At 53.0% G+C, this 25,457-nt stretch overlaps 1 protein-coding gene and 1 long non-coding RNA gene across 18 annotated transcripts in view; one reads left to right on the top strand and one right to left on the bottom strand.

The window, feature by feature from the left end:
- LOC119967685 overlaps positions 1-11,030 on the bottom strand; it is a 130,889-nt gene extending 119,859 nt beyond the window's left edge. The window contains exon 1 of the long non-coding RNA XR_005461049.1: positions 10,874-11,030. This is a non-coding gene — a long non-coding RNA (uncharacterized LOC119967685). The remainder of the gene's footprint in view (positions 1-10,873) is intronic.
- Positions 11,003-25,457, top strand: part of disc1 (DISC1 scaffold protein) — a 201,561-nt gene continuing 187,106 nt past the window's right edge. For 7 of the 17 annotated variants that reach the window (XR_005461041.1, XR_005461043.1, XR_005461042.1 and 4 more), the window contains exon 1: positions 11,004-11,347. Coding sequence is in view for 7 of the 17 variants with exons in the window: in XM_038800513.1 (XP_038656441.1) it covers positions 11,239-11,347 (109 nt within the window). In the remaining 10 variants the exon portion in view is untranslated. Of the gene's footprint in view, positions 11,348-23,513; positions 23,584-25,457 lie in introns of all 17 variants that reach the window. The other 10 variants (XR_005461048.1, XM_038800513.1, XM_038800514.1 and 7 more) reach the window with 5 other exon arrangements.

Below are 25,457 nucleotides of genomic sequence, written 5' to 3'. Positions count from 1 at the left end.
CTACGTTACTTGATATGGGGGCTGGATTCTCTGTTTGGGAGACTAAGTCCCTCCCAAAAGACTAAGGGCGAGATTCTCCCAAAACGGGAGAAATCGTAAAGCTGCCGTAAAACCCGGGCGGGTTTTACGGCAGTGCGCCCCTTCCCGACGGGGGACCGATTCTGGTCCCCGGTCGGGGCTAGCAGCCCGACGTCGTAGGCTCCGGCAAGACGGGCTTAACGAAAATCGTTAAGCCCGCTTGCCGGAGTTAGCGCCGGCTGACGCGTCATATGACGTCAGCCGCGCATGCGTGGATTGGACGACTCCAACCCGCGCATGCGCGGGTGACGTCATCGCGTTTTTGCGCGAAACCCGCGCATGCGCGGGCCGGGTTGCCCCTCAGCCGCCCCGCGAATGGATACTGCGGGGCGGCGGAAGGACAAGTAGTGCGCGGGCATCGGGCCCGCTGCCCGCGATCGGTGCCCACCGATCGCGGGCCCATGGCACCCTTGGCACGGCCGTGGTACTGCCGTGCCAATCGGTGCCATGGTTATTAATAGCGAGTTTGTGACGCTGGTTTTACGAACGGCAAGACCAGGTGTGTTTGCCGTTCGTAAAAACGGCGGAAAGGGCTGGGACTTCGGCCCATCTAACAGCTGAGAATCGCTGCCGGCCGTAAAAAAACGGCGGCACCGATTCGGGTCGGGACTTCGGCGGGGGGGGGGAGAATAGCGGGAGGGCGGTAAAAATGTCGGGAAGGCCCTCCCGCTATTCTCCCACCCGTCGTGGGGGGCGGAGAATTTCGCCCTAAGTCCTTAGCTCTCCTGTAGGCCCATAATCTGCAAGTTTTGTCTCCTCGAGTGGTTCTCCTGATCCTCTACCCCTCAGACTGCCCTGTATCGTGACCAACCTTGCCACCTCCTTCTCCTGCACCATGATCTGATCACTCTGGCCGGTTGCGACCTTTTCCATGTCCTTGATGGTAGCCTCTTGAGCTTCCAGTCTCTTTTCCGCTCTGTTCAGGGAGAGCTGTATTTTGGCCAGGGCCTCAGCCACCGTGTCTTTCACCGCGGCCTCGATGCCCGCTTTTATCTCAGCCTTTATCTCCTTAGTGCCTTGGTGAAGGATGCCTTCCAGCTCCCCCCCGGTGTGGGAGGGGTTTATTTGTGGTGCCCTGCAGTACACCTCCCAGAGGATCTCCCGCTTTGTGCCCTCCACAATCTGGCACAGCAGTGGGGTGACATTCTGGAGGAAGAGGAGGAGGGACATGTGGCCTTGTTGGAGAAGGAGGCAGTCCAGCAGGGGCTAGAGGATGAGCCTGAGGAGGATCTGGAGGACAGGTGGCATAAAGGGTTCAATATGCAAGGTCATTATTGTCTCCAGATTCTCCTACGATGAGGCTGTGTCTGTCAGCTCAACAAACCCCCCCACCCCCTGCTGCCGCCATTACTCTTCCCTCCACAATCTCCCCTTTCAATCCCCACCTCCTCCCTTCTCCCCTCCCCCCCCAATCTCCACCCCACCATTGCCTTCCCCGCCAATCCCCACCTTGAATTTCCCTCCTCCCCAATCTCCCCTTCAATCCACACCTCACCTACCCCATCTTCCCATCAATCCACACCTCCCCCATTTCTGTCCTCCCCAAACTCCCCCTTCAATCCCCACCACCCCTCCCCATCCCATTTCCCTCCTCCCCAAACTCCCCCTTCAATTCCCACCTCCCCTCCCCATCCTCCTATTTCCCTCCTCCCCAAACTCCCCCTTCAATCCCCACCACTGCCTACCATCCCTTTCCCCCCAATCTCCCCTTCAATCACCCTCCCCCTTAACCTCCCCACCCGCATTTCCCTCCCTTCCCTTCTGATCAACACATTTCCCTCCACTCCCTTATTTTCCCCCTCCCCTAATCCCCCTTATTTCCCTTGCCAATTCCCCCCTATTTCCCTCCCTCCCCTCATCCCCTGCCCTCCCCCAAATCATTCCCTGCCCTTCCCCCAATCATCTATCCACCCCACAATCATTTTTCCACCAAACCCCCTCCTCTCCAAACACACCAGCCCTCCCCAGCCACCCTGATCCCCCCTCAAGGGTCTGTGTAACATCACGCCAGGGTGATAGGCATGTGTTCGCATATGTCAGCGGGTCACCATACAAGGCAGGGTAGTGATGATAACTTGCTGTGAGGAAAGCCCTCCTGGTTTCTGTTATGGCCTCCTCCCATGCAAAGCCATTGGAGTTGCTATCCTGATTATTTGGTCTTGGCAAATCAATACTCCATGTACAAGTACAGAGAATGTGTGACCGTTTAATTTTGCATTCTTCATCCAGAGTAGGAGCCATGGGTATGTTGTGTTTATCTCCAGAACTATTTCAGCAACTATACCCTTTTAAATCACAATTAAGAAAGATCTTATTTTTATATTCAGTGAATCATCATGATGTTTCAAAAGTACATTTCAATTAATAAGTGACTTTTGAAGTAGTCATTGTTGTTTTTAGGATGAAAGATGGAAAATATCACATTGTCAGATAAAAATTTGCATTTATGCAGTGGTTTCAACATTAAAAATACATCTCAAGAATGCCACTTCAGAACCGGTGACCAAAATCTTGGTCAATGAGGTAGGTTTTGATGCCTTAAAGGATGATGGAATTGCAGAGCTTTAGGGCTTACATGCCTGAAGAGACAGATATCAATAGTGGAGCAAAGGAAGTGGACTATGGATAAGTGGTCAGAACTGGAGAACTGAGGTCTTGAAATGTTGCAAAAAGGTAGAGAGAGTGAAGGCATGGATGGACTTGAACATGAGGATGACAATGACAATTGTAACATTGATGAGACTAAGGACGATGGATGGATAAAACTTGTGGGAGTCAAGCATCGGAGCAGAGTTCATGGTGGGCGGAAGATGGAAGGCTGGCCAGAGAGCACTGGATAGTTGAGCCAAGAGCTAACAAAAGCATGGATGAAGGTTTCAGCTGCAAGGATGCAAATGGTAGTGCTATAACCGGCCTGCTTACCATTGGCTGGGGACTAATGACAATCCCACAACCCTATGGGAGTATGAGCTTCCCCAATGAGGGGGGTGGAGAAATCATTAGCAGACTCCCTGCATAAATAGAGCAGGCCAGTTTGGAACCAGCAGAGAGAGAGGAGTGAGCAGCAAGAGAAGTCGCTGGTGGATAGAATAGATAGATTAATTGATAGATTGATAGATTGATAGATTGATAGATTGATAGATTGATAGATTATGTTATTTCTTTGTATCCTGAAAACTCGTGTTGGATTCTTCGTGGCCCTCACAAAACTGGTGACGAGGGTTAAAGTGAATAGCTGTCTACCCAGCTGAAGCCACCTCCCTGGATATGTTGGATACAGGTTGGAAGTTGTTTTCTATTACACCATGCCTCTGTATTGACGTTTGGATGTTTTTGATGCTGCGCTGGAAAGCGGGAACCAGTATGCACAACGTTTGCATTACTATTTCCGGGTAAACAACATCACCGAAAACGAGTGCCAGGTGGTCATATTGCTCACCGCCTGCGGCCCGCATACGTTTGGGGTGATTAGAAGCCTTGCGTACCCAGCTGCGCCAGACACCAAAACATTTGATGAACCTGTGAACTTAGTGGGGCAACATTTTAACCTAACCCCATCCACGATAGTCCAACGTTACCGGTTTAATACCGCTGAGAGGACCCCAGGAGAATCCCTTGCCGATTTTCTATCCAGGCTACGCAGGATTGCAGAGTGCTGTGACTATGGTGAGACCTTATCAGAAATGTTACGCGACTGTTTGGTTTGCAATGCCACCACCCAGAGAAAGTTGTTAGCCGAGCCAACATTGACTTTTCAGCAGGCCATTCAAATAGTATTGTCCCAAGAGAGTGCAGAACGAGGAGTGCAGGAGCTACAGGGAATGGAGGTGCGTGCCTTGGGGCGCAACCCTTTCCGTCCGAAAGCGTCCCCCTGCGGTACCTTGGGCGAGGCGACGTCCAGATCGACGCCAGTGGCCGTCGGACATTCCTTCTCAAAGGGAGCCCTCTCCAGAACCAATGGATGAGGAGCCATGTCTGTGTCAGACTTGTAGGCGCCGACCCCGTCGCGGACGCTGGTCTTGGGAGCGCCAGAGGCGCTGTCGTTCCGACTGATACTGGGGCCTGCCCAGGGGCCGTACCTTTCATTTGGATGAACCTGCGGTGACTACTCCCGAGGACGTGGAGATGGAGGATGACTACCTGCAGCTGCATTGTGTGGCAGCTCCTCGTGTGGCCCCCATTAAAGTGACAGTGCGGGTCAATGGTCACCCGCTTGAGATGGAGTTGGACACTGGCGCAGCGGTCTCAGTGATCACCCAGAGGACATTCAACTGCATCAAGCAGGGTATACAGAACCTTACCTTAACCGACACACAGGCCAGTTGGCCACCTACACGGGGGAACCATTGGACATTGCAGGATCTACGATGACCCTTGTTGTTTATGGACGCCAGGAGGGGTGTTTCCCACTTATCGTGGTGCGCGGCCATGGGCCCAGTCTGTTCGGTCGGGACTGGTTGCGCCATTTGCGGTTGAACTGGCAGCACATCCTCCAAACAGTTTCAGGAGGATACCCAGATGTATTCCAGCCCGGTTTGGGGAAAATAAAAGGGGCTGTAGCCCGTATCCAAGTCGAACCAGGAGCCACGCTGCGCTATTTCCGGGCGCGCCCTGTGCCTTACACCTTGCTCGAGAAGGGGAGCTCACTCGTTTGGAGACTTTGGGTATCATCAGGCCCGTCCGTTTCGCTGACTGGGCAGCACCAATTGTACCTGTAATGATGCCAGTTTGCTTGAGCGGCGACTATAAACTTATAGTGAATACGGCTTCCCGACTCGACCGATGTCCAATGCCTCGTATAGAGGATCTCTACGCGAAGCTTGCAGGCGGACTCTCAAAATTAGACATGAGTCACGCCTTCCTACAGTTGGAGTTGGATCCTGCCTCCCGGCCATATGTAACGATTAATACACACCGGGGCCTGTATGAATATACACGTTTGCCCTTTGGAGTATCCTCTGCCTGCGCTATATTTCAACGCATTATGGAGGGCATTTTGAGAGGTTTACTGCGTGTTGCTGACTACTTAGATGACGTTTTGATCACAGGGATCTCGGAGCAGGAACATTTGGAAAATTTGGAGAATGTCCTTGGACGCTTTTTGGAGGCTGGAGTCAGTTTACGTCGCACAAAGTGCGTTTTTCAGGCGAAGGAAGTAGTCTACCTGGGTTATCGGGTGGACCACGAAGGTTTACATCCCGTCGCAGAAAAGGTACGCGCGATTCAACAGGCCCCCGCCCCGACTGACACTTCGCATCTTCGTTCGTTTATCGGCCTCGTAAACTATTACGGAAAGTTCCTCCCCAATCTGGCAAGTATGCTGGCCCCGTTGCACCTTCTGCTAAAGAGGAATCACACCTGGGTTTGGGGTCAGCCGCAAGAAACTGCTTTCCGGCGGGTAAAACAACAATTGTCGTCTTCTGGGTTACTAACCCACTATGATCCTGGAAAGCCTTTGCTGGTCACATGTGATGCATCCCCGTATGGTATTGGGGCCGTCCTGTCCCACAAGATGGAGAACGGGGCCAAGCAGCCGATAGCTTTCGCCTCCCGCACATTGACTACAGCGGAAAAAAAATACGCACAGATCGAGAAGGAGGGCCTGGCAGTGGTCTCTTCGGTGTAACGTTTCCACCAGTACGTATATGGCCACCACTTCACTATCTTGACTGATCATAAGCCTCGGCTGGGACTTTTTAGAGAGGATAAGCCAATACCGCCCTTTGGTTCCGCACGGATCCAGCGCTGGGCTTTGTTGCTCGCTGCATACGAGTATTCTCTGGAGCACAAACCAGGAACCCAGATAGGGAATGCCGACGCACTGAGCCGATTGCCTTTGCCTTTATCGACCGGTCCCATGTCGACCCCCACGACCGGTGAGGTGGTTGCAACCCTAAATTATATGGACACCTTACCTGTCACGGCATCACAGATCCGTGAGTGGACCTAGACGGAGCCAGTCCTGTCAAAGGTTCGGCACATAGTCCTGTTTGGTGGGCAGCATAGACAGCTCCCAGGCGAGTTGCGGGCATTTTCCTCCAAGCTGTCCAAATTCAGTGTGGAAGACGGCATCCTTTTGTGGGGGACGCGTGTGATTGTCCCGGAAAAAGGACAGGAGCTGATACTGAGAGACTTGCACAATGGGCATCCAGGTGTGACCAAAATGAAAATGTTGGCCTGGAGTTATGTCTGGTGGCCAGGCCTCGACACCGACATTGAGAAGGTGGCACAAAACTGCTCCATTTGCCAGGAGCATCAGAAGCTTCCGCCGGCTGCGCCTCTACATCACTGGGAATGGCCAGGGCGGCCTGGGGCACGATTGCATGCGGATTTCACCGGCCCTTTTCAAGGATCCATGTTCCTGCTATTAATCGACGCCCAGACTAAATGGCTAGAGGTGCATGAGATGGGAGGCACAACGTCCTGCGCAACAATCGAGAAGATATATTTGTCTTTCAGTACGCATGGCCTCCCCGAGGTGCTGGTCACGGACAATGGCACTTTGCTCACAAGTGAGGAGTTTGCGAGGTTCATGAAGGTGAACGACATACGTCATATCCGCACTGCCCCTTATCACCCGGCTTCAAATGGGTTGGCGGAGCGCGCCGTGAAGGCATTCAAATGAGGCCTAAAGAAGCAGTCTTCCGGGTCGATGGACACGAGACTGGCTCGGTTTTTGTTTTCATATAGGACCACCCCGCTATGTGATGACTGGGGTAGCTCCCGCAGAACTCATAATGGGCCAGAGACTTCGCACCCGCCTTAGCATGGTTTTCCCGGACATTGGCGCAAAAGTACGCCGCACACAAGAACGGCAGGGACATGGTTTTTCTCGGCATCAGCAGTTTACGCCCGGTGACCCAGTGTTCGTTCGGAATTTTGCTGGTGGTGCCCAGTTGGTCCCTGGCGTAATCTTTCGCCAAACGGGCCCTATCTCTTACCAGGTGCAAGCCCAGTGTCGTCTCCAGCGCAAACATGTAGACCATGTTCGGTCCAGAAGACTATCCCTTCCAAAGATTCTCCACCCCAGGAGCTCATTTCTACAGCCACAGAGACCAGACACAATGGAAAGTATTCCTCACAATCTTCCTCTGGTGCCTCACTCAAAGCCTGCGCAGGTCGTGACAGAACCGTGTGGAGATAAAGACGCCGAGATGACGGAGGCAGCAGACTCTGACTCCGAGATGGAGACACAAGACCCCTCAGAGGGGGAATCCTCGGGCCCACGAACCGTGGATACAACTGTTGCGCCGTTCATCACAGAAGCGCCGCTCTCCATCTCGTTACACGCCACCCGATCCAGCGCCTCGTGCAAATGGTGTCCGGCCTGCGGCAAAACGAGTCCGACGCCCTCCTTCGCCAGGGTCTTCGCTGGATTCCTTGGACTTTGGAGGGGGAGGGATGTTATAACCTGCCTGCTTACCATTGGCTGGGGACTAATGACAATCCCACAATCCTATGGGAATATGAGCTTCCCCAATGAGGGGGGCGGAGAAATCATTGGCAGACTCACTGCATAAATAGAGCTGGCCACTTTGGAACCAGCAGAGAGAGAGAGGAGTGAGCAGCAAGGGAAGTTGCTGCTGCTGCTGCTGCTGCTGCTGCTGCTGCTGCTGTGTGTGTGTGTGTATATATTATAGTAAATAAATGTTAATTCTTTGTATCCTGAAAACTCGTGCTGGATTCTTCGTGGCCCTCACAAAAGATAATCTTAGTGTTAGAGAGGATATGGAGTCAGAAGCCGAGCTGCAGTTAAAGGAGTTTGCCAGAGTTGTGAAAAGTCTGGTTCAGCCTGAGGCATTGGCCAGGAAGAAGAAATGAATGTGTTGAGGGAACAGTATGGGATAATGTTCCACCAGGCTAACATTTGAGCTCCTAATTATGGTGGAGGGTACTAGCTAGCCAATAAAGGATCATGGAATCTTACAGCAAAAAGAAATTCAGGCCACTGTGTCTTTGTGCTGCTCTATGAAATAGCTATCCAATTAGTTCTACATGCCCATTCTTTCCTGAAAGCCTTGTAAATATCAGTTGGTAATAGAGACCTTGAGTATTGCTGAAAAAAAGACATGGGCCGGGATTCTCCCCTACCCGACGAGGCGGGGGGTCCCGGCGTGTCGGGAACCACTCCGGCGTCGGGCCGCCCCAAAGGTGCGGAAGTCTCCGCACCTTTAGGGGCCAAGCTCTCACATTGAAGGGCTAGGCCACGCCGGAGTGGTTCCCACTCTGCCGGCTGGCATGAACGGTCTTTGGTGCCACGCCAGCCAGGGCTGAAAGGACTTCGCTGGCCAGCATAAGTCCACGCATGTGCCTGAGCGTCAGGGGCTGCTGACGTCATCGCCGCATGCACAGGGGAGGGGGTCTCTTCCGCCTCCACCATGGTGAAGACCATGGCGAAGGCGGAAGAAAAAGTGTCCCCACAGCGCAGCCCGCCTGCCAATCGGTAGGCCCTGATTGCGGGCCAGGCCTCTGTGGGGGCACCCCCCGGGGTCAGATCGCCCTGTGCTACCCCCCCCCCCCCCAAGGACCCTGGAGCCCACCCACGCCGCTATACCCGCCGGTCAGGTAGGTGGTTTAATCCACGCCAGCGGGAGAGGCCTGTCAGCGGCGGGACTTCGGCCCATCGCGGGCCGGAGAATCGCCGCGGGGGGCCCGCTGACCGGCGCGGGGGGCCCACCGACCGGCGCAGCATGATTCCTGCCCCCGCCGAATCTCGGGGGGGGGGGCGGAGAATTTGGGACACGGTAGGGGCGGGATTGACGCCGGCCCCGGGCGATTCTCCGATCCGGCGGGTGGGGTCGGAGAATCCCACCCATGCTATTGAAGACTCTTATCTTGCACTCAACTGGACAGAATTAAGAATGCCAGGGTACTGATTAGTTGGCAATTTAGCTCTGATTTGTTGAGGCATTGCCATGGCAAATGCACGAGGGAAGTCCTGGCCCCCATGCTTTTGTTCATTCAAAGAAGTTGTAACGTCTGGGCATATTAATTTTGCCTGCAAAGTTTCGATTGCCAAGTTTGATTCCCTGCTGCGTCACTGTCTGTGCGGAGTCTGCACGTTCTCCCTGTGTCTGCGTGGGTTTCCTCCGGGTGCTCTGGTTTGTTCCCACAGTCCAAAGACGTGCAGATTAGGTGGATTAACCATGATAGATTGCCCTTAAGTGACCAAAAAAGGTTAGGAGGGGTTATTGGGGTGGGGTGGAAGTGAGCGCTTAAGTAGGTCGATGCAGATTTGATGGGCCAAATGGCCTCCTTCTACACTGTATGTTCTATATGAATATATGCAGCTCTGAGAAAGCCCAAGTGAGCTACATCACAAACCGGATTGACAATCTTAAATTGGTTATCAGTGTAATTCTTAGCACACTCTGGATTGTTCAGTAAATGCTGGCCAATCATGGAATTACATTAACATTCAGCATTATGTTCTGCAAGCATGGCTTAGTTGAAAATTGTGGGAACTCTGTCTATTGGTCAGTTGGCTGGACGGCTGGTTCGTGATGTGGTGCGATGCCAAGAACATAGGTTCAATTCCCGTATTGCTTGAGGTATTCATGAAGGCCCTGCCTTCTACACCTTGCCCCTCACTTGAGGTGTGGTGACCAAGTTAAATCACCACCAGTCAGCTCTCAAAGGAGAGAGCCCATGGTTCTCTGGGACTGTGGCAATGTACAGGCACAGAAATTCATTTATCACAAATGTGAGAGGCAGAATATTTTTTAGCTTGACAGTAGCATGTGGTTAGTGGAGAGCACCACCACACAGAATCAGCTATGGAACAACTAACTTGACCTGTTGCGCAAATTGTTTGTAAATTTGCCATTTCTCAATTCCCATTTGAGAGATGGTATTAAACTTACTTCCACCATCCTTTCAGGCAACTCGTTAAGTTTAAAAAAAAATCCTGTCTTCACTGAACAATGTTAATTATCACATTGTTAAACCAAAATATAGTAAAATAAAAGTGTGTTGCGGTAGCACATTGGTTAGCACTGTTGTTTCACCACACCAGAGTTCCACTTGGGTCACTGTGTAGAATCTGCACTTTTTCCTCACGTCTGCGTGGGTTTCCTCCGGGTGCTCCGGTGTCCTCCCACAGTCCAAAGATGTGCAGGTTAGGTGGACTGACCATGTTAAATTGTCCTTAGTGATCCCCCCCCACAAAAAAAAGTTAGATGAGATGGGGGGGCAGCATGGTGGCGCAGTGGATTAGCCCTGCTGTCTAATTGCGCCGAGGTCCCAGGTTCGATCCCGGCCTGGGTCACTGTTTGTGTGGAGTTTGCACATTCTCCCTGTGTTTGCGTGGGTTTTGCCCTCACAACCCAAAGATGTGCAGGTGAAGTAGATTGGCCTTGCTAAATTGCCCCTTAATTGGAAAAAATGAATTGGGTACTCTAAATTTATTTTTAAAAAGTTAGATGGGGTTACTGGGTTATGGGGATAGAGTGGAGGTGGCTTTAGATAGGGTGCCCTTTCCAAGGGCCGGTGCAGACTCGATGGGCCAAATGGCCTCCTTCTGAACTGTAAAATCTATGAAATCTATGAATCCGATTGCTATTTGTGGGGTAGCAAACTTAATAGTAAAACAAAAACAAGAATAGAACACAATACCCAAAACAAGAATAGAACATAATACCCAAAAAATATTCAGAACAAATGAGAACAGAAAGTGCTGGCTACCTTCAGCACAAGAGGCAGTATTTGTGGAAAGATTTTATGTTTTAAGTCGATGACCTTTCAGCAGAACTGCCACAAAAAACAAAATTGGCAGAATGTTAAACCTAAAACTTACCAACCGGTCTTCTGAAGCTTTAACAATAAAGCCGGGATTGCATTTTTAAAAGAAAAGTAGGATTGATTTCCTCACTTCCCCAAATCTCTGTAAAAAAAAAACTGACTCCGTTAGGGCGCAGGTTGGTCAGCAACCGCTCAGGGCAAGTCCGCCCTGCGGCCAGTTCGGCGGAGGGTCGCGCGCGCAGCAATCCAATCTAACGGTCGGCGTCTCGCGGAAAGCGCGCGCGAGATAATCGAATGGCCACAACAGTGCGCGGCAGCGGCCGCACGCGCGAATCCTAATCGAACGGAACTGCGGAGCGCGCGCATACGACTGAGGTGACCCGATGCCGTTAGTCCGCGGCTCGGCCGCTTCCACCGAAGATGTTCGCCGGGATGGACGTTATTCCCCAACCGCTGGCCCCCTCCTGTCGGCCGAGAGCGGTCTCCAGCAGCGATTCCGGGCCTCGGGGACAACACCCGCAGAAAAAAGGTATAATCAGTAATAGAGACCAGGCTCTGGTGCCGTTGGTTGCGCGTTTTCCAAAAAATATATTTTTATGGACATGACGAACGTCGGCTATCCGGGCCTGCGTGCCCCCCCAATATTAACCACACCCTATTCCCCCGACTGGGCGCTGCCAGTGATGTGCTGATTTCCCCTACCGCCGTGGACGCAGACTAATTACCACAATCCCCTCAGCAATTGAAGATGGGCCAGCTGGGTCTAACCCAGGGGTTGCGGCTTTCTGCAATTCAGCTACTTGTTACAGAAGTTTACTAACGTCACCGGGGAGCTGGGGGAAACCATTCTGAAGGTTGAGAGGAGATTTGATAGAGGAATGTTCAAAATCCTGAGGGAACTGGACAGAGGAGATTTTGGGGTGGGTGGGTATACTGATTCAAGAACCAGTAGATGCAGATTTAAAGTAATTTGCAAAAGTAGCAAATGTGTTTTGAGAGAAAAATCTCTTTCCCACAGTGGTTGGGGCCTGGAACGCACTTCCCCCAGAGTGTGGTATGGGCAAGTTCAATGCAGGCATTTGAGAGGGCATTGGATGATTACTTGACTAGAAACAGGGGGGGGGGGGAGAGAAGAAGGCAGGGGCATGGCACTTAACATAGAACAGCACAGAACAGGCCCTTCGGCCCTCGATGTTGTGCCGAGCCTTGTCCGAAACCAAGATCAAGCTATCATGTGCGCATTCAGGATCCTGACCGTCCTGTTGCTTGCCATTTTAACAAAAGACCCTGCTCCCATGCCTACATGTCTGTTCTTGGCCTGCTGCAATGTTCCAGTGAAGCGCAACGCAAACGGGAGGAACAACATCTCATCTTTCGGTTAGGCACACTGCAGCCTTCCGGCCTGAACATCGAGTTCAGCAACTTCAGATGATCAGCCCCACCTCGACCCATTTGTTTTCAATTCATTTTAACTGTCTTTTACCATTTCTTTCTTTCTTGATATACATTTAATTTTTCTCGCCCCTCCCCCAATCTTAGCCACCTTTCCTGCACCTATCTCCTCTTTGCTTCCCCCTTCCCCTCCCCCCACGTACAGTTCATCCTCTGATGTTAGTTTCCCTGCTGTTTGGCCTTTCACATCTTTTGTCCTCTCTGGGTACTGCCATTAACACTCTTTCCCTTGGTATCTGTGGCCATTAGCACCCAGTTTCCCTGCGTTTCTGTGCCTATGACTCCTCTTTCATTCTCACTCCACAGTATAAATATTTCCTACTTTCTATGTCTGTTAGCTTTGACAAAGAGTAATCGGACTCGAAACGTTAGCTCTTTTCTCTCCCTACAGATGCTGCCAGACTTGCTGAGGTTTTCCAGCATTTTCCCTTTCGTTTCAGAGTCCAGCATCCGCAGCAATTTGCTTTTATCAAGCTATCCCACTCCCTGCCATTCTAGTGTGCTCCATGTGCTTATCCAATAACCGTTTGAATGTTCCTAAAGTGTCCAACTCCACTATCACAGCAGGCAGTCCATTCCACACCCTAACCACTCTGAGTAAAGAACCTACCTCGGACATCCCTCCTATATCTCCCACCCTGAACCTTATAGTCATGCCCCCTTGTAACAGCTACATCCATCCGAGGAAATAGTCTCTGAATGTCCACTCTATCCCCCTCATCATCTTAGAAACCTCCTATTAAGTCGCCTCTCATCCTCCTCCGCTCCAAAGAGAAAAGCCCTAGCTCCATCAACCTTTCCTCATAAGATCTACCCTCCAATCCAGGCAGCATCCTGGTAAATCTCTTTTGCACCCTTTCCAATGCTTCCACATCCTTCCTATAATGAGGTGACCAGAACTGGACGCAATACTCCAAATGTGGTCTCACCAGGGTCATGTACAGTTGCAACATAACCCCACGGCTCTTAAACTCAAGTCCCCTGTTAATAAACGCTAAAACACTATAGGCCTTCTTCACGGCTCTATCCACTTGAGTGGCAACCTTCAGAGATCTGTGGACGTGAACCCCAAGATCTCTCTGTTCCTCCACATTCCTCAGAACCCTGCCGTTGACCCTGTAATCCGCATTCAAATTTTTCCTACCAAAATAAATCATCTCGCACTTAACAGGGTTAAACCCCATCTGCCATTTTCGGCCCAGCTCTGCATCTTATCAATGTCTCTTTGCAGCCTACAACAGCCCTCCACGTCATCCACTGCTCCACCAATCTTCACCATGCTCATTGGGAGAGCTGGTTCAGACACAATAGGCCAAATTGACTCCTCCTTTACCATATCAATTCTATGATGGGAAGTACAATGGCAATCTTTACTATTGTCACAAGTAGGCTTACATTAACACTGCAATGAAGTTACTGTGAAAATCCCCTAGTCGCCACACCATGGCGCCTGTTCGGGTACACAGCTGGAGAATTCAGAGTGTCCAATTCACCTAACAGCACATCTTTCAGGACTTGTGGGAGGAATGCGGAGCAGCCGGAGGAAACCCACGCAGACATAGGGAGAACGTGCAGACTCCACACAGTGACCCAAGTGGGAATTGAACCTGGGATCCTGGCGCTGTGAAGCAACAGTACTAACCATTGTGCAGCCACCCTTAACTTTATAAAAAGATAATTTTCCTTAATATTGTGGTCAACGTATCATGGTAACCATTCACCACTGTACTACATTGTACTATGCTGTTGCCCATGTGGGCTCCACCTATGGACCATTGTACTGTACTACACCGATTGTATCATGTTGGTGCCCTTGTGGGTTCCGCCCACTTGAGAGGAGGTATATAGAGCAGCTGCCCTGTCGGCGGCTCTCAGTGCAGAGCAGTCGCAGGCAGGCACTGTTCTAGTTGATTAAAGCCACTGTTCACTTCAACTCTCTGTCTTGTGTGAATTGATGGTCGCATCAATATAATCAACTACAACATCACTATGGAAGCACCCCTCAAACCTGACCGATTGGAACTTGACCCACAGGCCGCGGAAGCCAAAGGGATTTTTTCACACTGGCTCCGATGTTTCGAGACCTACCTCGCCTTCCGTCACCGACGACCAGAAGCCTAGCCTCCTCCACTTCCGGGTGAGCCATCGAATTTCCGTGCAACTCGAGGAAACGACCACATATGCAGACGCGCTCATGATGCTGAAGCGCCAATACGTGAGCCCGGTGAACGAAGTGTTCACGCGGCATCTCCTCACCACTCGCTGCCAACGACCCGGGGAATTGCTGAGAACCTACGCGACCTCAGTCCATGCGCGAAGCTGCAACTACAAGGTCGTCACGGCCTCCCAACACATGTAACTCGCCGTCCGGGATGCCTACGTGGCTGGAGTCCGGTCCAACTACGTCAGATAGCGCCTGCACGAGAAGGGAGCCCTGGACCTAGAAGAGATGGTAAAACTAGCCACCTCCATAGAAGTAGCGTTCCAGAGCCTCAATGCTTTCCCCTCCGATCATGCGACCCCCCCCCTCGTAGACTCCTGACCAGAGAGTACCCCAGGCCTGTGCCTCCAGGCTGCCCGTCCATCCCGGGGGGCTGCCCTGCTACTTTTGCGGGCAGAGCCAGCACCCCAGGCAGCGGTGCCTGGCTCGAAACACGAACTGTAGCGACTGCGGCAAGAAACGACACTTTGCCAAAACTTGCCTGGCCAGGTCCAAGTCCTCCAAACCACAGGCCCGACTCTCGGGCCCGCAGACCCTGCAGCGTGGCTGCGTGCCTGCCGGCTCCGTCCCCTTCGGACGCGTCACCCGCCTCGTGTTGTCTGTGGGGGCAGCCATCTTCGACACTATACAACATGTGCGACTCACGGGGACCGCCATCTTGACCCCCGTCTCCCACGTGCGACTCATGGGGGCCGCCGTCTTCACCGCCGCCCGGCACGTGCGACCGACGGGGGCAGCCATCTTGGGACCACCGCACCACGTCTGACCACGCAACTTGGCGCGGTCACCTTTGACCAGTCACGCCTAAAGCACCTGAACAACTCCATGATGACTGTCCGGGTCAGTGGGCACTTAACGCCCTGCCTGTTTGACTCTGACTCTGGGAGTACGGAGAGCTTCGTTCACCCAGACACGGTAAGGCGCTGTTCGCTCAAAATCTCCCCCACATTTCAAACAATCTCCCTCGCTTCCGGATCGCATTCAGTGCACACCGTCGCTAACCTCGCGATACAGGGCATCAAATACGCTAACTTTAAACTCTATGTACTCCCCGATCTCTGCGCTCCTCTTCTGTTGGGACTGGACTTCCTGTGCAACCTTAGGAGCCTGACCCAAACGTTTGGCGGGCCCCTGCCCCCTCACAGTTTCTAGCCTCACAACTCTGAAGGTCGACCCTCCCCCGCTATTTGCCGACTGTAAACCCGTCGCCACCAGGAGCAGGTGGTACAGTATCCAGGACTGAACTTTTATCAAGTCCAAGGTCCAGCGGCTCTTGCGGGAAGGGATCATCGAGGCCAGTAACAGCCCCTGGAGAGCCCAGGTGGTGGTCGTCGGGACTGGGGAAAAGATCCGGATGGTTGTATGGCCAAACCATAAACGGGTATGCGCACATTGATGCGTACCCCCTTCCACAGATAACGGACATGATTAATCAGATTGCACACTACCGGGTATTCTCCACGGTAGATCTGAAGTCAGCGTAACACCAGCTCTCAATCCGCCCGGAGGACTGCCACTACACGGCCTTTAAAGCAGACGGCCGTCTCTTCCACTTCCTTCGGGGTATCGGTCTTCCAAAGAACGATGGACCGAATGGTGGAGCAGTACAGTCTGTGGGCCACATTTCCGTACTTGGACAATGTCACCATCTGCGGCCACGACCAGCAGGACCATGACGCCAACCTCCAGAAGTTTCTCCAAACCGCCCAAGCCCTCAACCTCATTATTAACAAGGAAAAATATGTTTTCCGCACAATCAGACTAGCCATCCTCGGCTATGTCGTGGAAAACGGAGTTCTAGGGCCCGACCCCGACCACCGTATGCGCCCCCTGCTGCAACTCCCCCATCGCCACTGCCTCAAGACCCTGAAAAGGTGCCTCGGCTTCTTTTCCTATTATGCCCAGTAGTCCCCAACTATGCGGACAAAGCCCGCTCATTGATCAATGTTACCATCTTCCCACTGGCGGCTGAGGCCTTCCTGGCCTTCAGCCGCATCAAGGCAGATATTGCCAAAGCCGTGATGCGCGCGGTGGATGAGTCCGTCCCCTTCCAGGTGGAGAGAGACGCGTCAGAGGTCTCCCTCGCCGCCACCCTTAACCAGGCAGGCAGGCCAGTAGCATTTTTCTCCCGTACCCTCCGCCTCTGAAATTCAACACTCCTCAATTGAAAAAGAAGCTCAAGCCATCGTGGAAGCTGTACGGCACTGGAGGCACTACCTCGCTGGTAGGAGGTTTACCCTCATCACCGACCAGCGGTCGGTAGCCTTCATGTTCGACAATACATAGTGGGGCAAGATCAAGAACGATAAGATCGGGACTTCCGGTGTGCAGCATGACGTGAGTGAGCACACAGTGGCAGCTCCTGCCCAAGGTTACAGAAAAGAGCTCTTTTTTGGGCGGCACTGGTTGGAATTTCTATGAAAAGCCGTTGGTGAATGTTCAAGGAGTACTTTCCCCCAGGAATAGTATGTTTCTGGGTTATCAGACCCTCAGAAACAGTGCAAGATTGGGCGGAAGCAGCAGCAAACAAGAGCCTCTACAAGCAGGCAGGCGGGGGAAGGGCCAGCTCAGATTTCTCAAGCTGACTTGAGGGCCTTTATGAAAGCTGAATTCTAGCAGCAGGCGACGCTGTCCCGACGAATCCCAGTGGGGGAAGGTGTCTAGAGGAGCATTCCCCATAATTTATGGTGCTCACCCGGAGGGGGGCAAAGGCAAAAGCTGCAGCAGCTCCCCAAGAAAAGCAGGGGAAGAAAGACAAAATTGCGGCCGGCGGAACACCCGAGGACTGGTGGAAGTGGGCGCAGGAGCAGCAAGCATCTCTTCTGCGCTGTTTTGCGGAGCTGAAGGCTGAGTTGCTGGACTCCCTGAATGCGACTACAAACAAGCTGCTTGGGACCCAGGCGGCACAGGAGGTGTCGATTCGGGAGTTGCAGCAGCAGGCCGCTGAGAGGGAGGAGGAGGTCGTGGGGAAAGTGGAGTTGCACGAGGCACTTCACAAAAAGTGGCAAGACCGCTTGGAGGAGCTGGACATTCGCACGAGGTGAAAGAATTTGAGGATCCTGGGCCTGGCAGAGGGGCTGGAGGGGTCGGATCTCCCGGCGTATGTGACCACAATGTAGAGCTCGTTGATGGGAGCGGGGTCCTTCCATTTGCCCCTGGAGCTTGAGGGAGCTCATCGAGTGATGGCCAGGAGGCCTAAGGCAAATGAACCCCCGCGGGCGGTGCTGGTGCGGTTCCATCGGTTTAGTGACCGGGAGTGTGTGCTGCGCTGGGCCAAGAAAGAGAGGAGCAGCAAGTGGGAGAATTCGGTGGTGCGAATCTACCAGGACTGGGGTGCGGAGGTGGCAAAGCGGCGGGCCGGGTTCAACCGGACGAAGGCGGTGCTGCATGCCAAGCAGGTCAGATTTGGAATGCTGCAGCCTGCGCGTCTGTGGGTGACATATAAGGACCGGCACCACTACTTCAAGTCCCCGGAGGAGGCGTGGGCCTTTGTACAGGCAGAGAAGCTGGACTCAAACTAGGGTCTGGGGACACACTATGGCCGTTGCTGTTTTTGCTGTTGCTGTTCTTCAATTTTGACAGGTGTTATTCTTATGCTGGTTTTCTTTTTGCTCTGTTTCCGGGTGGGTTTGTCTGTTGGGTATGGGTTTTGGGTATGTGGGGAACGTTGGGGGTATGTGCTTTATATGTTCTCTTCTGTACGGGGCTGGGGGTTGGGGTGAAACTGGATTTTGAGGAGCTGTGTCAGAAGGGTGGGGTGTGGCAATGTGAAAGCGCGGGCTTTCCTCTGGATGTCCGCGCTGCGGGGCAGGGGGGGTGGAGCTGGAGGTGGGGGCGTGGCCTTCACTGGTTTTCTTTCCGCTGAAGCGGTGCCAAGGAGGTGTGGCAAGAGGGGGATGACCCCATGCCGGGAGGAGATGGGTTTTGGCGGGAGCTGCCGGGTCAGCAGAAGTCAGCTGACTCACGGAAGTACCATGGAGGGTGCGTCGCGGCTAGGAGGGGTCCTAGCCTGGGGGGGTGTGGGGGGGGGGGATACGGGGTTGCTGCTGGAATGGCCAGGAAGGAGCTGGTGTGGGCCGGGGGGGTAGAGGAGAGGCGTTATCGCCATGGGGAACGGGTCAGGCGGGGCGAGCTGGCCTGGGGCGAGCAGTCGATAAGCTATGGCTAGCCGGCAGGGGAGAGGGTCAGGTTGCCCTCTGATCCGGCTGATTACCTGGAACGTGAGGGGATTGAATGGGCCGGTTAAGAGAACTAGGGTATTTTCTCATCTGAAGGGGCTGAAGGCGGACGTGGCTATGCTCCAGGAGACCCACTTGAAGGTGGCGGACCAGGTTCGTCTGAGGAAGGGGTGGGTGGGGCAGGTTTTTCACTCAGGATTGGATGCGAAGAACCGGGGGGTGGCGATTCTGGTGGGGAAGAGGGTGGCGTTCGAGGCGGCTGAGGTGGTGTCGGACAAGGAGGGCAGATATATTATGGTGAAGGGTAGGCTGCAAGGAGAGAAGGTGGTGCTGGTAAATGTACATGCCCCGAATTGGGATAATGCCGGCTTCATGAGGCGCTTGTTGGGCCGCATTCCGGACCTGGAGGCGGGAGGCCTGATCATGGGGGGAGACTTTAACACAGTGCTGGATCCCCCACTGGACCGGTCCAGTTCAAGTACGGGTAGGAGACCGGCTGCGGCCAAAGTGCTGAGGGGGTTTATGAACCAGATGGGAGGGGTGGATCCCTGGAGGTTTGGGAGGCCGAGAGCGCGGGAGTATTCCTTTTTCTCCCATGTCCATAGGGTTTATTCCCGAATAGATTTTTTCATCCTGAGCAGGGGATTGATCCCGAAGGTGCAGGATGCAGAGTATTCGGCCATAGCGATTTCAGACCATGCTCCGCACTGGGTTGATCTGGAGATGGGGGAGGCGCGGGACCAGCGCCTGCTCTGGCGCCTGGATGTGGGGATGCTGGCTGATGAGGAGGTGTGTAGGAGGGTCCGGGGAAGTATTGAGGGGTATCTGGATACCAACGACACGGGGGAGGTCCGGGTGGGGATGGTCTGGGAGGCTCTGAAAGCAGTGATCCGGGGGGAGCTGATCGCCATCCGGGCCCATAGGGAAAGGAAGGAGAGGGAGAGACTGGTGAGGGAGCTCCTGGATGTGGACAGGAGATACGCGGAGGCACCGGAGGAGGGGTTGCTGGTGGAACGGCGTAGTTTGCAGGCCAAATTTGACTTGTTGACCACCAGAAAGGCGGAGACACAGTGGAGGAGGTCGCAGGGCGCGGTATATGAGTATGGGGAGAAGGCGAGCAGGATGTTGGCGCATTAGCTCCGCAGGCGAGATGCAGCTAGGGAAATTGGTGGAGTGACGGATAGGGGTGGGAATGTAGTGCAGAAGGGGACAGAAGTAAATGGGGTCTTTAGGGACTTCTACGAGGAACTGTACCGGTCAGAACCTCCGATGGGGAGAGGGGGGATGGAGAGCTTCATGAACAGGCTATGTTTCCCAAGGGTTCAAGAGGAGCTGGTAGAGGGGCTGGGGGCGCCGATAGAGTTGGAGGAGCTAGTCAGGGGGATTGGACAAATGCAGTCAGGTAAGGCGCTGGGGCCGGACGGGTTCCCGGTGGAATTTTATAAAAAGTTTGTGGATCTGGTGGGCCCCGTGTTGGTGCGAGCCTTCAATGAGGCATGGGGGGGGGGGGGGCTTTGCCCCCGACGATGTCGCGGGCACTGATCTCTCTGATCCTGAAGCGGGATAAGGACCCCTTGCAGTGTGGATCATACAGGCCTATCTCGCTCCTCAATGTTGACGCTAAGCTGCTGGCGAAGATCCTGGCCACCAGGATAGAGGACTGTGTGCCAGGGGTGATACACGAGGATCAGACAGGATTTGTCAAGGGACGGCAGCTCAACACGAATGTGCGGAGACTGCTAAATGTTATTATGATGCCGGCAGTGGAGGGGGAGGCGGAGATAGTGGTGGCGCTGGATGCGGAGAAAGCGTTTGATAGAGTTGAGTGGGGGTACCTGTGGGAGGTGCTGGAGCGGTTCGGATTCGGGGAGGGATTCATCAAATGGATGAGGCTGCTCTACGCGGCTCCGATGGCAAGTGTAGTTACCAATGGAAGGAGATCGGAGTACTTTAGGCTCTACCGTGGGACCAGGCAGGGGTGCCCCCTGTCCCCCTTGCTCTTTGCACTGGCGATTGAACCTTTGGCTATGGCGTTGAGGGAGTCAGGGAGATGGACAGGTCTGGTGCGGGGTGGGGAGCAACATCGTGTATCGCTGTATGCGGACGACCTGCTGTTGTATATGGCGGATCCAGAAGGGGGAATGCCGGGGGTGATGGAGCTGTTAGCGTAATTTGGGGGCTTCTCGGGCTATAAGTTAAATTTAGGCAAGAGTGAGGTATTTGTAGTACACCCAGGTGATCAGGAGGAGGGAATTGGGAGACTCCCATTTAAGAGGGCAGTGAAGAGTTTCAGATACCTGGGGGTGCAGGTGGCCAGGAGTTGGGGGACTCTCCATAAGCTTAATTTTACCAGGCTGGTGGAGCAGATGGAGGAGGAATTTAAAAGGTGGGACATGGTACTGCTATCGTTGGCGGGTAGAGTGCAGTCCGTCAAAATGACGGTTCTCCCGAGGTTCTTGTTCCTTTTTCAGTGTTTACCCATCTTTATCCCTAGGGCCTTTTTTAGAAGGGTGACTAGCAGCATCATGAGCTTTGTTTGGGCGCATGGGACCCCGAGGGTGAAGAGGGTCTTCTTGGAGCGGGGTAGAGATGGGGGGGGGGCTGGCGTTACCCAATCTCTCGGGGTATTATTGGGCGGCCAATGTGTCGATGGTGCGCAAGTGGATAATGGAGGGGGAGGGGGCAGCATGAAAACGGATGGAGAGGGCGTCCTGTGGAGATACAAGCCTGGGGGCCCTGGTAACGGCGCCGTGGCCGCTCCCTCCTACGAGGTATACCACGAGTCTGGTGGTGGCGGCTACCCTCAAGATTTGGGGGCAGTGGAGGTGACATAGGGGAGAAGTGGGGGGCTCGATGGAGGCTCCGTTAAGGGGGAACCATAGGTTCGTCCCGGGGAACATTGATGGGGGATTTCAGGGTTGGCACAGAGCGGGCATCAGACAGCTGAGGGACCTGTTTATTGATGGGAGGTTTGCGAGCCTGGGGGAGTTGGAGGAGAAATTTGGGCTCCCCCCGGGGAACATGTTCAGGTATCTGCAGGTAAAGGCATTTGCTAGGCAGCAGGTGGAGGGATTCCCTTCACTTCCCGCGAGGGGGGTGAGCGACAGGGTGCTTTCGGGGGTCTGGGTCGGAGAGGGGAAGATATCTGATATCTACAAGGTTATGCAGGAGGCGGAGGAGGCGTCAGTAGAGGAGCTGAAAGCTAAGTGGGAGGGGGAACTGGGGGAACAGATCGAAGACGGGACATGGGCTGATGCCCTGGAGAGGGTTAATTCTTCCTCCTCGTGTGCGCGAATTAGCCTCATCCAATTCAAGGTGCTGCACCGGGCCCACGTGACTGGGACGAGGATGAATAGGTTCTTTGGGGGCGAAGACAGGTGTGTCAGGTGCTCGGGGAGTCCAGCGAACCATGCACATATGTTCTGGGCATGCCCGGCGCAGGAGGAGTTCTGGAAGGGGGTGGCGAGGATGGTGTCGAGGGTGGTGGGATCCAGGGTCAAGCCAGGATGGGGACTCGCGATTTTTGGGGTTGGGGTGGAGCCGGGAGTGCAGGAGGCGAAAGAGGCCGGTGTGCTGGCCTTTGCGTCCCTAGTAGCCCGGCGAAGGATCTTGCTACAATGGAAGGATGCGAGGCCCCCAAGCGTGGAGACCTGGATCAATGACATGGCTGGTTTCATTAAGCTCGAGAAGGTCAAATTCGCCCTGAGAGGGTCGGTACAAGGGTTCTTTAGGCGGTGGCAACCTTTTCTCGACTTTCTGGCTCAACGATAGGGTACAGGGACAGTAGCAGCATCAACCCGGGGGGGGGAGGGAAAAGGGGCGGGAAGGGCGGGCGGGCGGGGGGGGGGGGGGGGCGGACAATGACTATGTTTGTTTATTTAATTTTAATTTATTTTTAAGTTCTTTTGTTGTTCATTGTGGTTGGGGGGGTGGGGGGATGTGATACATACGGTCTGGGGGTGTTACAGTTATTATGGGTTATTTTGTTGCATTTCATTGTTTGTCGTTATGTTTTATATTCTCTGTAAAAAATTCAATAAAAATTATATTAAAAATTTTTTTTAAAAAAAGAACGATAAGATCCTGAGGTGGAGGATCGAACTCTCCACCTATAATTACGATAGTGTAGCGGCCTGGGAAGCTCAACGAGCCCCCAGATGCCCTGTCCCGAGGCACATGCGCCAGCGCATAAGATGACCGACTCCGGGCCATCCACGTTGACCTCTGCCACCCGGGGGTCACCCGGCTTATCCACTACATCAAGGCCCGCAACCTTCCCTACTCCACCGAGGAGGTCAGGGCCATGACCATGACTGCGCAGAGTGTAAGCTGCACTTCTATCGACCGGATAAGGCCCATCTGGTGAAGGTACCCCGGCCCTTTGAGCAGTATGAACTTCAAAGGGCCCCTCCCCTTTACCACCGCAACACTTATTTCCTCAACGTCGTTAACGAGTTCTCCCGCTTCCCCTTTGCAATTCCTTGCCCCGATATTACCGCGGCCACCGTCATTAAGGCCCTACACAGTATCTTCACCTTGTTTGGTTTCCCCACTTACGTCCACAGTGACCGGGGCTCCTCGTTTATGAGCAACGAACTGCGTCAGTACCTGCTCGGTAAGGGCATTGCCTCGAGCAGGACTACCAGTTACAACCCCCGGGAAAACGGACAGGTGGAGATGGAGAACGCGACGATATGGAAGGCCATCCTCCTGGCCCTACGGTCTAGGAATCTCCCAGCTTCCCACTGGCAGGGGGTCCTCCCTGACGCGCTCTACTCCATTAGGTCACTTCTTTGCACAGCCATGAACGAGACCCCTCATGACCGCCTATTTGTTTTCCCTAGGAAATCCACCTCCGGGGTGTCTCTTCCGTCCTGGCTGAAGACACTGGGGCCTGTACTACTCTGGGGACACGTAAGGAGCCATAAGTCCGAATACCCCCCCCGGTCGAGACGGTCCAGCTCCTTCACGCCAACCCCCAGTATGCATACGTAGCGCACCCCAACGGCCGACAGGGTCTCCCTCCAGTACCAGGCACCCGCAGGATCCCCTACCATCACCTACCCCCCCCCCAATCTACAGCGCCCCACCCCTACATAGCCTCCACACCCCCTCCCCCCATCATTGACCTACAGGGATGAAGCTCCAGAAGACACGTTCCCGGAGTCCACACCTGTGCCCACACCGACGAGTTCAACACCCATGCTCGCACCATTGAGTTCGACACCCGTGCCCCCTGCGAAACCAGAGCTCAGGTGATCGCAGCGCACGATCAGGTTGCCGGACAGACTCAACTTGTGAGCCCTTCACCCCCGCCAGACTTCAATTTTTAACAGGGGGTGAATGTGGTGAAAGTATTATGGTAACCATGCACCACTGTACTACATCGTACTATGTTGTTGCCCATGTGGGCTCCACCTATGGACCATTGTACTGTACTACACTGATTGTATCATGTTGGTGCCCTTGTGGGCTCTGCCCCCTTGAGGGGAGGTACATAGAGCAGCTGCTCTGTTGGCAGCTCTCAGTGCAGAGCAGTCGCAGGCAGGCACTGTTCTAGTTGATTAAAGCCACTGTTCACTTCAACTCTCTGTCTCATCTAAATTGATGGTCGCATCAAATATAGGCACATATGTAGTTGGAGCTCTATTTTCTAATTTCATTACTATGATTCCCATCTACCTTTCACGCCTGTCACTTCTATTATTGCTTGTATATTTAATTAGTTTTAAACAATAAAATTGTAGCTTTCCCTTAGCTTTCATGTTTTATGTATTTGGTAGTATAATGAACCAGGTCAATCTAGTATGGTAATTGATAACTTGTGGAACTAGTTGGCTATATGGATGTTAATATTTTTATTGTAGTTGTGATAAAACAATATTTCATTGCAATTACATGCATCATGGCACTCATAGCAATTCGTTTTGAAACAGGCTCTGCAATAAATAAGTGATATTCTTGATATTCTTAAAAAAAGTATGAAAAGACATAGATGGTGCAGATTTATATTCAGCATGAAAATTGAACCATCTGTCATTTGTGTTCATAGAATTATAGAAATCCTACAGCTCAGAAGCAGGCCATTTGGCCCATCGGGTCTTTGCACTGAAAGAGCACTCCAGGTAGATCCCTGCAACCCCATCTAACATTTTTGACACGAAGGGGAAATTTAGCATAGCTAATCCACCTAACCTGCACATCTTTGGACTGTGGGAGGAAACCGGAGCACCTGGAGGAAACCCACATAGACAAAGTGCAAACTCCACACAGACAGTCACCCAAGGTCGAGAATTGAACCCGGGTTCCTGGGGCTGTGAAGCAGCATTGCTAATCACTGTGCCACCCGGTGTGCTTAACAGTTAATGGATTTAAGTAGTTTACTTCCTTCTGTAAGCAAAATATAACCTTTGTAGTCTCCTGCACATTACCTGATTTTCAAGGTAATTTGGTGCACTAGATTGACTTGATAACTGAGATTGCACTTTTTCAAAGTTTACCTTCCATTGAATACTCCCATTTCAGTTGTGTATGAATTGCTATGCAGAATACTGACTAACTACTGATGGTCATATAAGAATTTGCTTCTTGAAACCATGGTCTTTTCAGTAATTTCTTCTCCATGTATGCTTAAAAGCCCACTTAACCAGTTATTATATTTTAGTGTGGCGCACTATTGACAAATTTCCATTCTTGAAACAGCTGCCAACTTTTATCACTTCCTCCTGGAACTAAAACGGGAAGCTGTCCCTGATGACTGAAAGTAGCTTAAGAAATTGGATTTTGCT

Source organism: Scyliorhinus canicula, chromosome 6 (genome assembly GCF_902713615.1).
Source record: "Scyliorhinus canicula chromosome 6, sScyCan1.1, whole genome shotgun sequence".
NCBI lineage: Eukaryota > Metazoa > Chordata > Chondrichthyes > Carcharhiniformes > Scyliorhinidae > Scyliorhinus > Scyliorhinus canicula.
The sequence above is the reverse complement of the archived record's forward strand: the minus strand, read 5'-3'. Positions and strand labels throughout refer to the sequence as shown.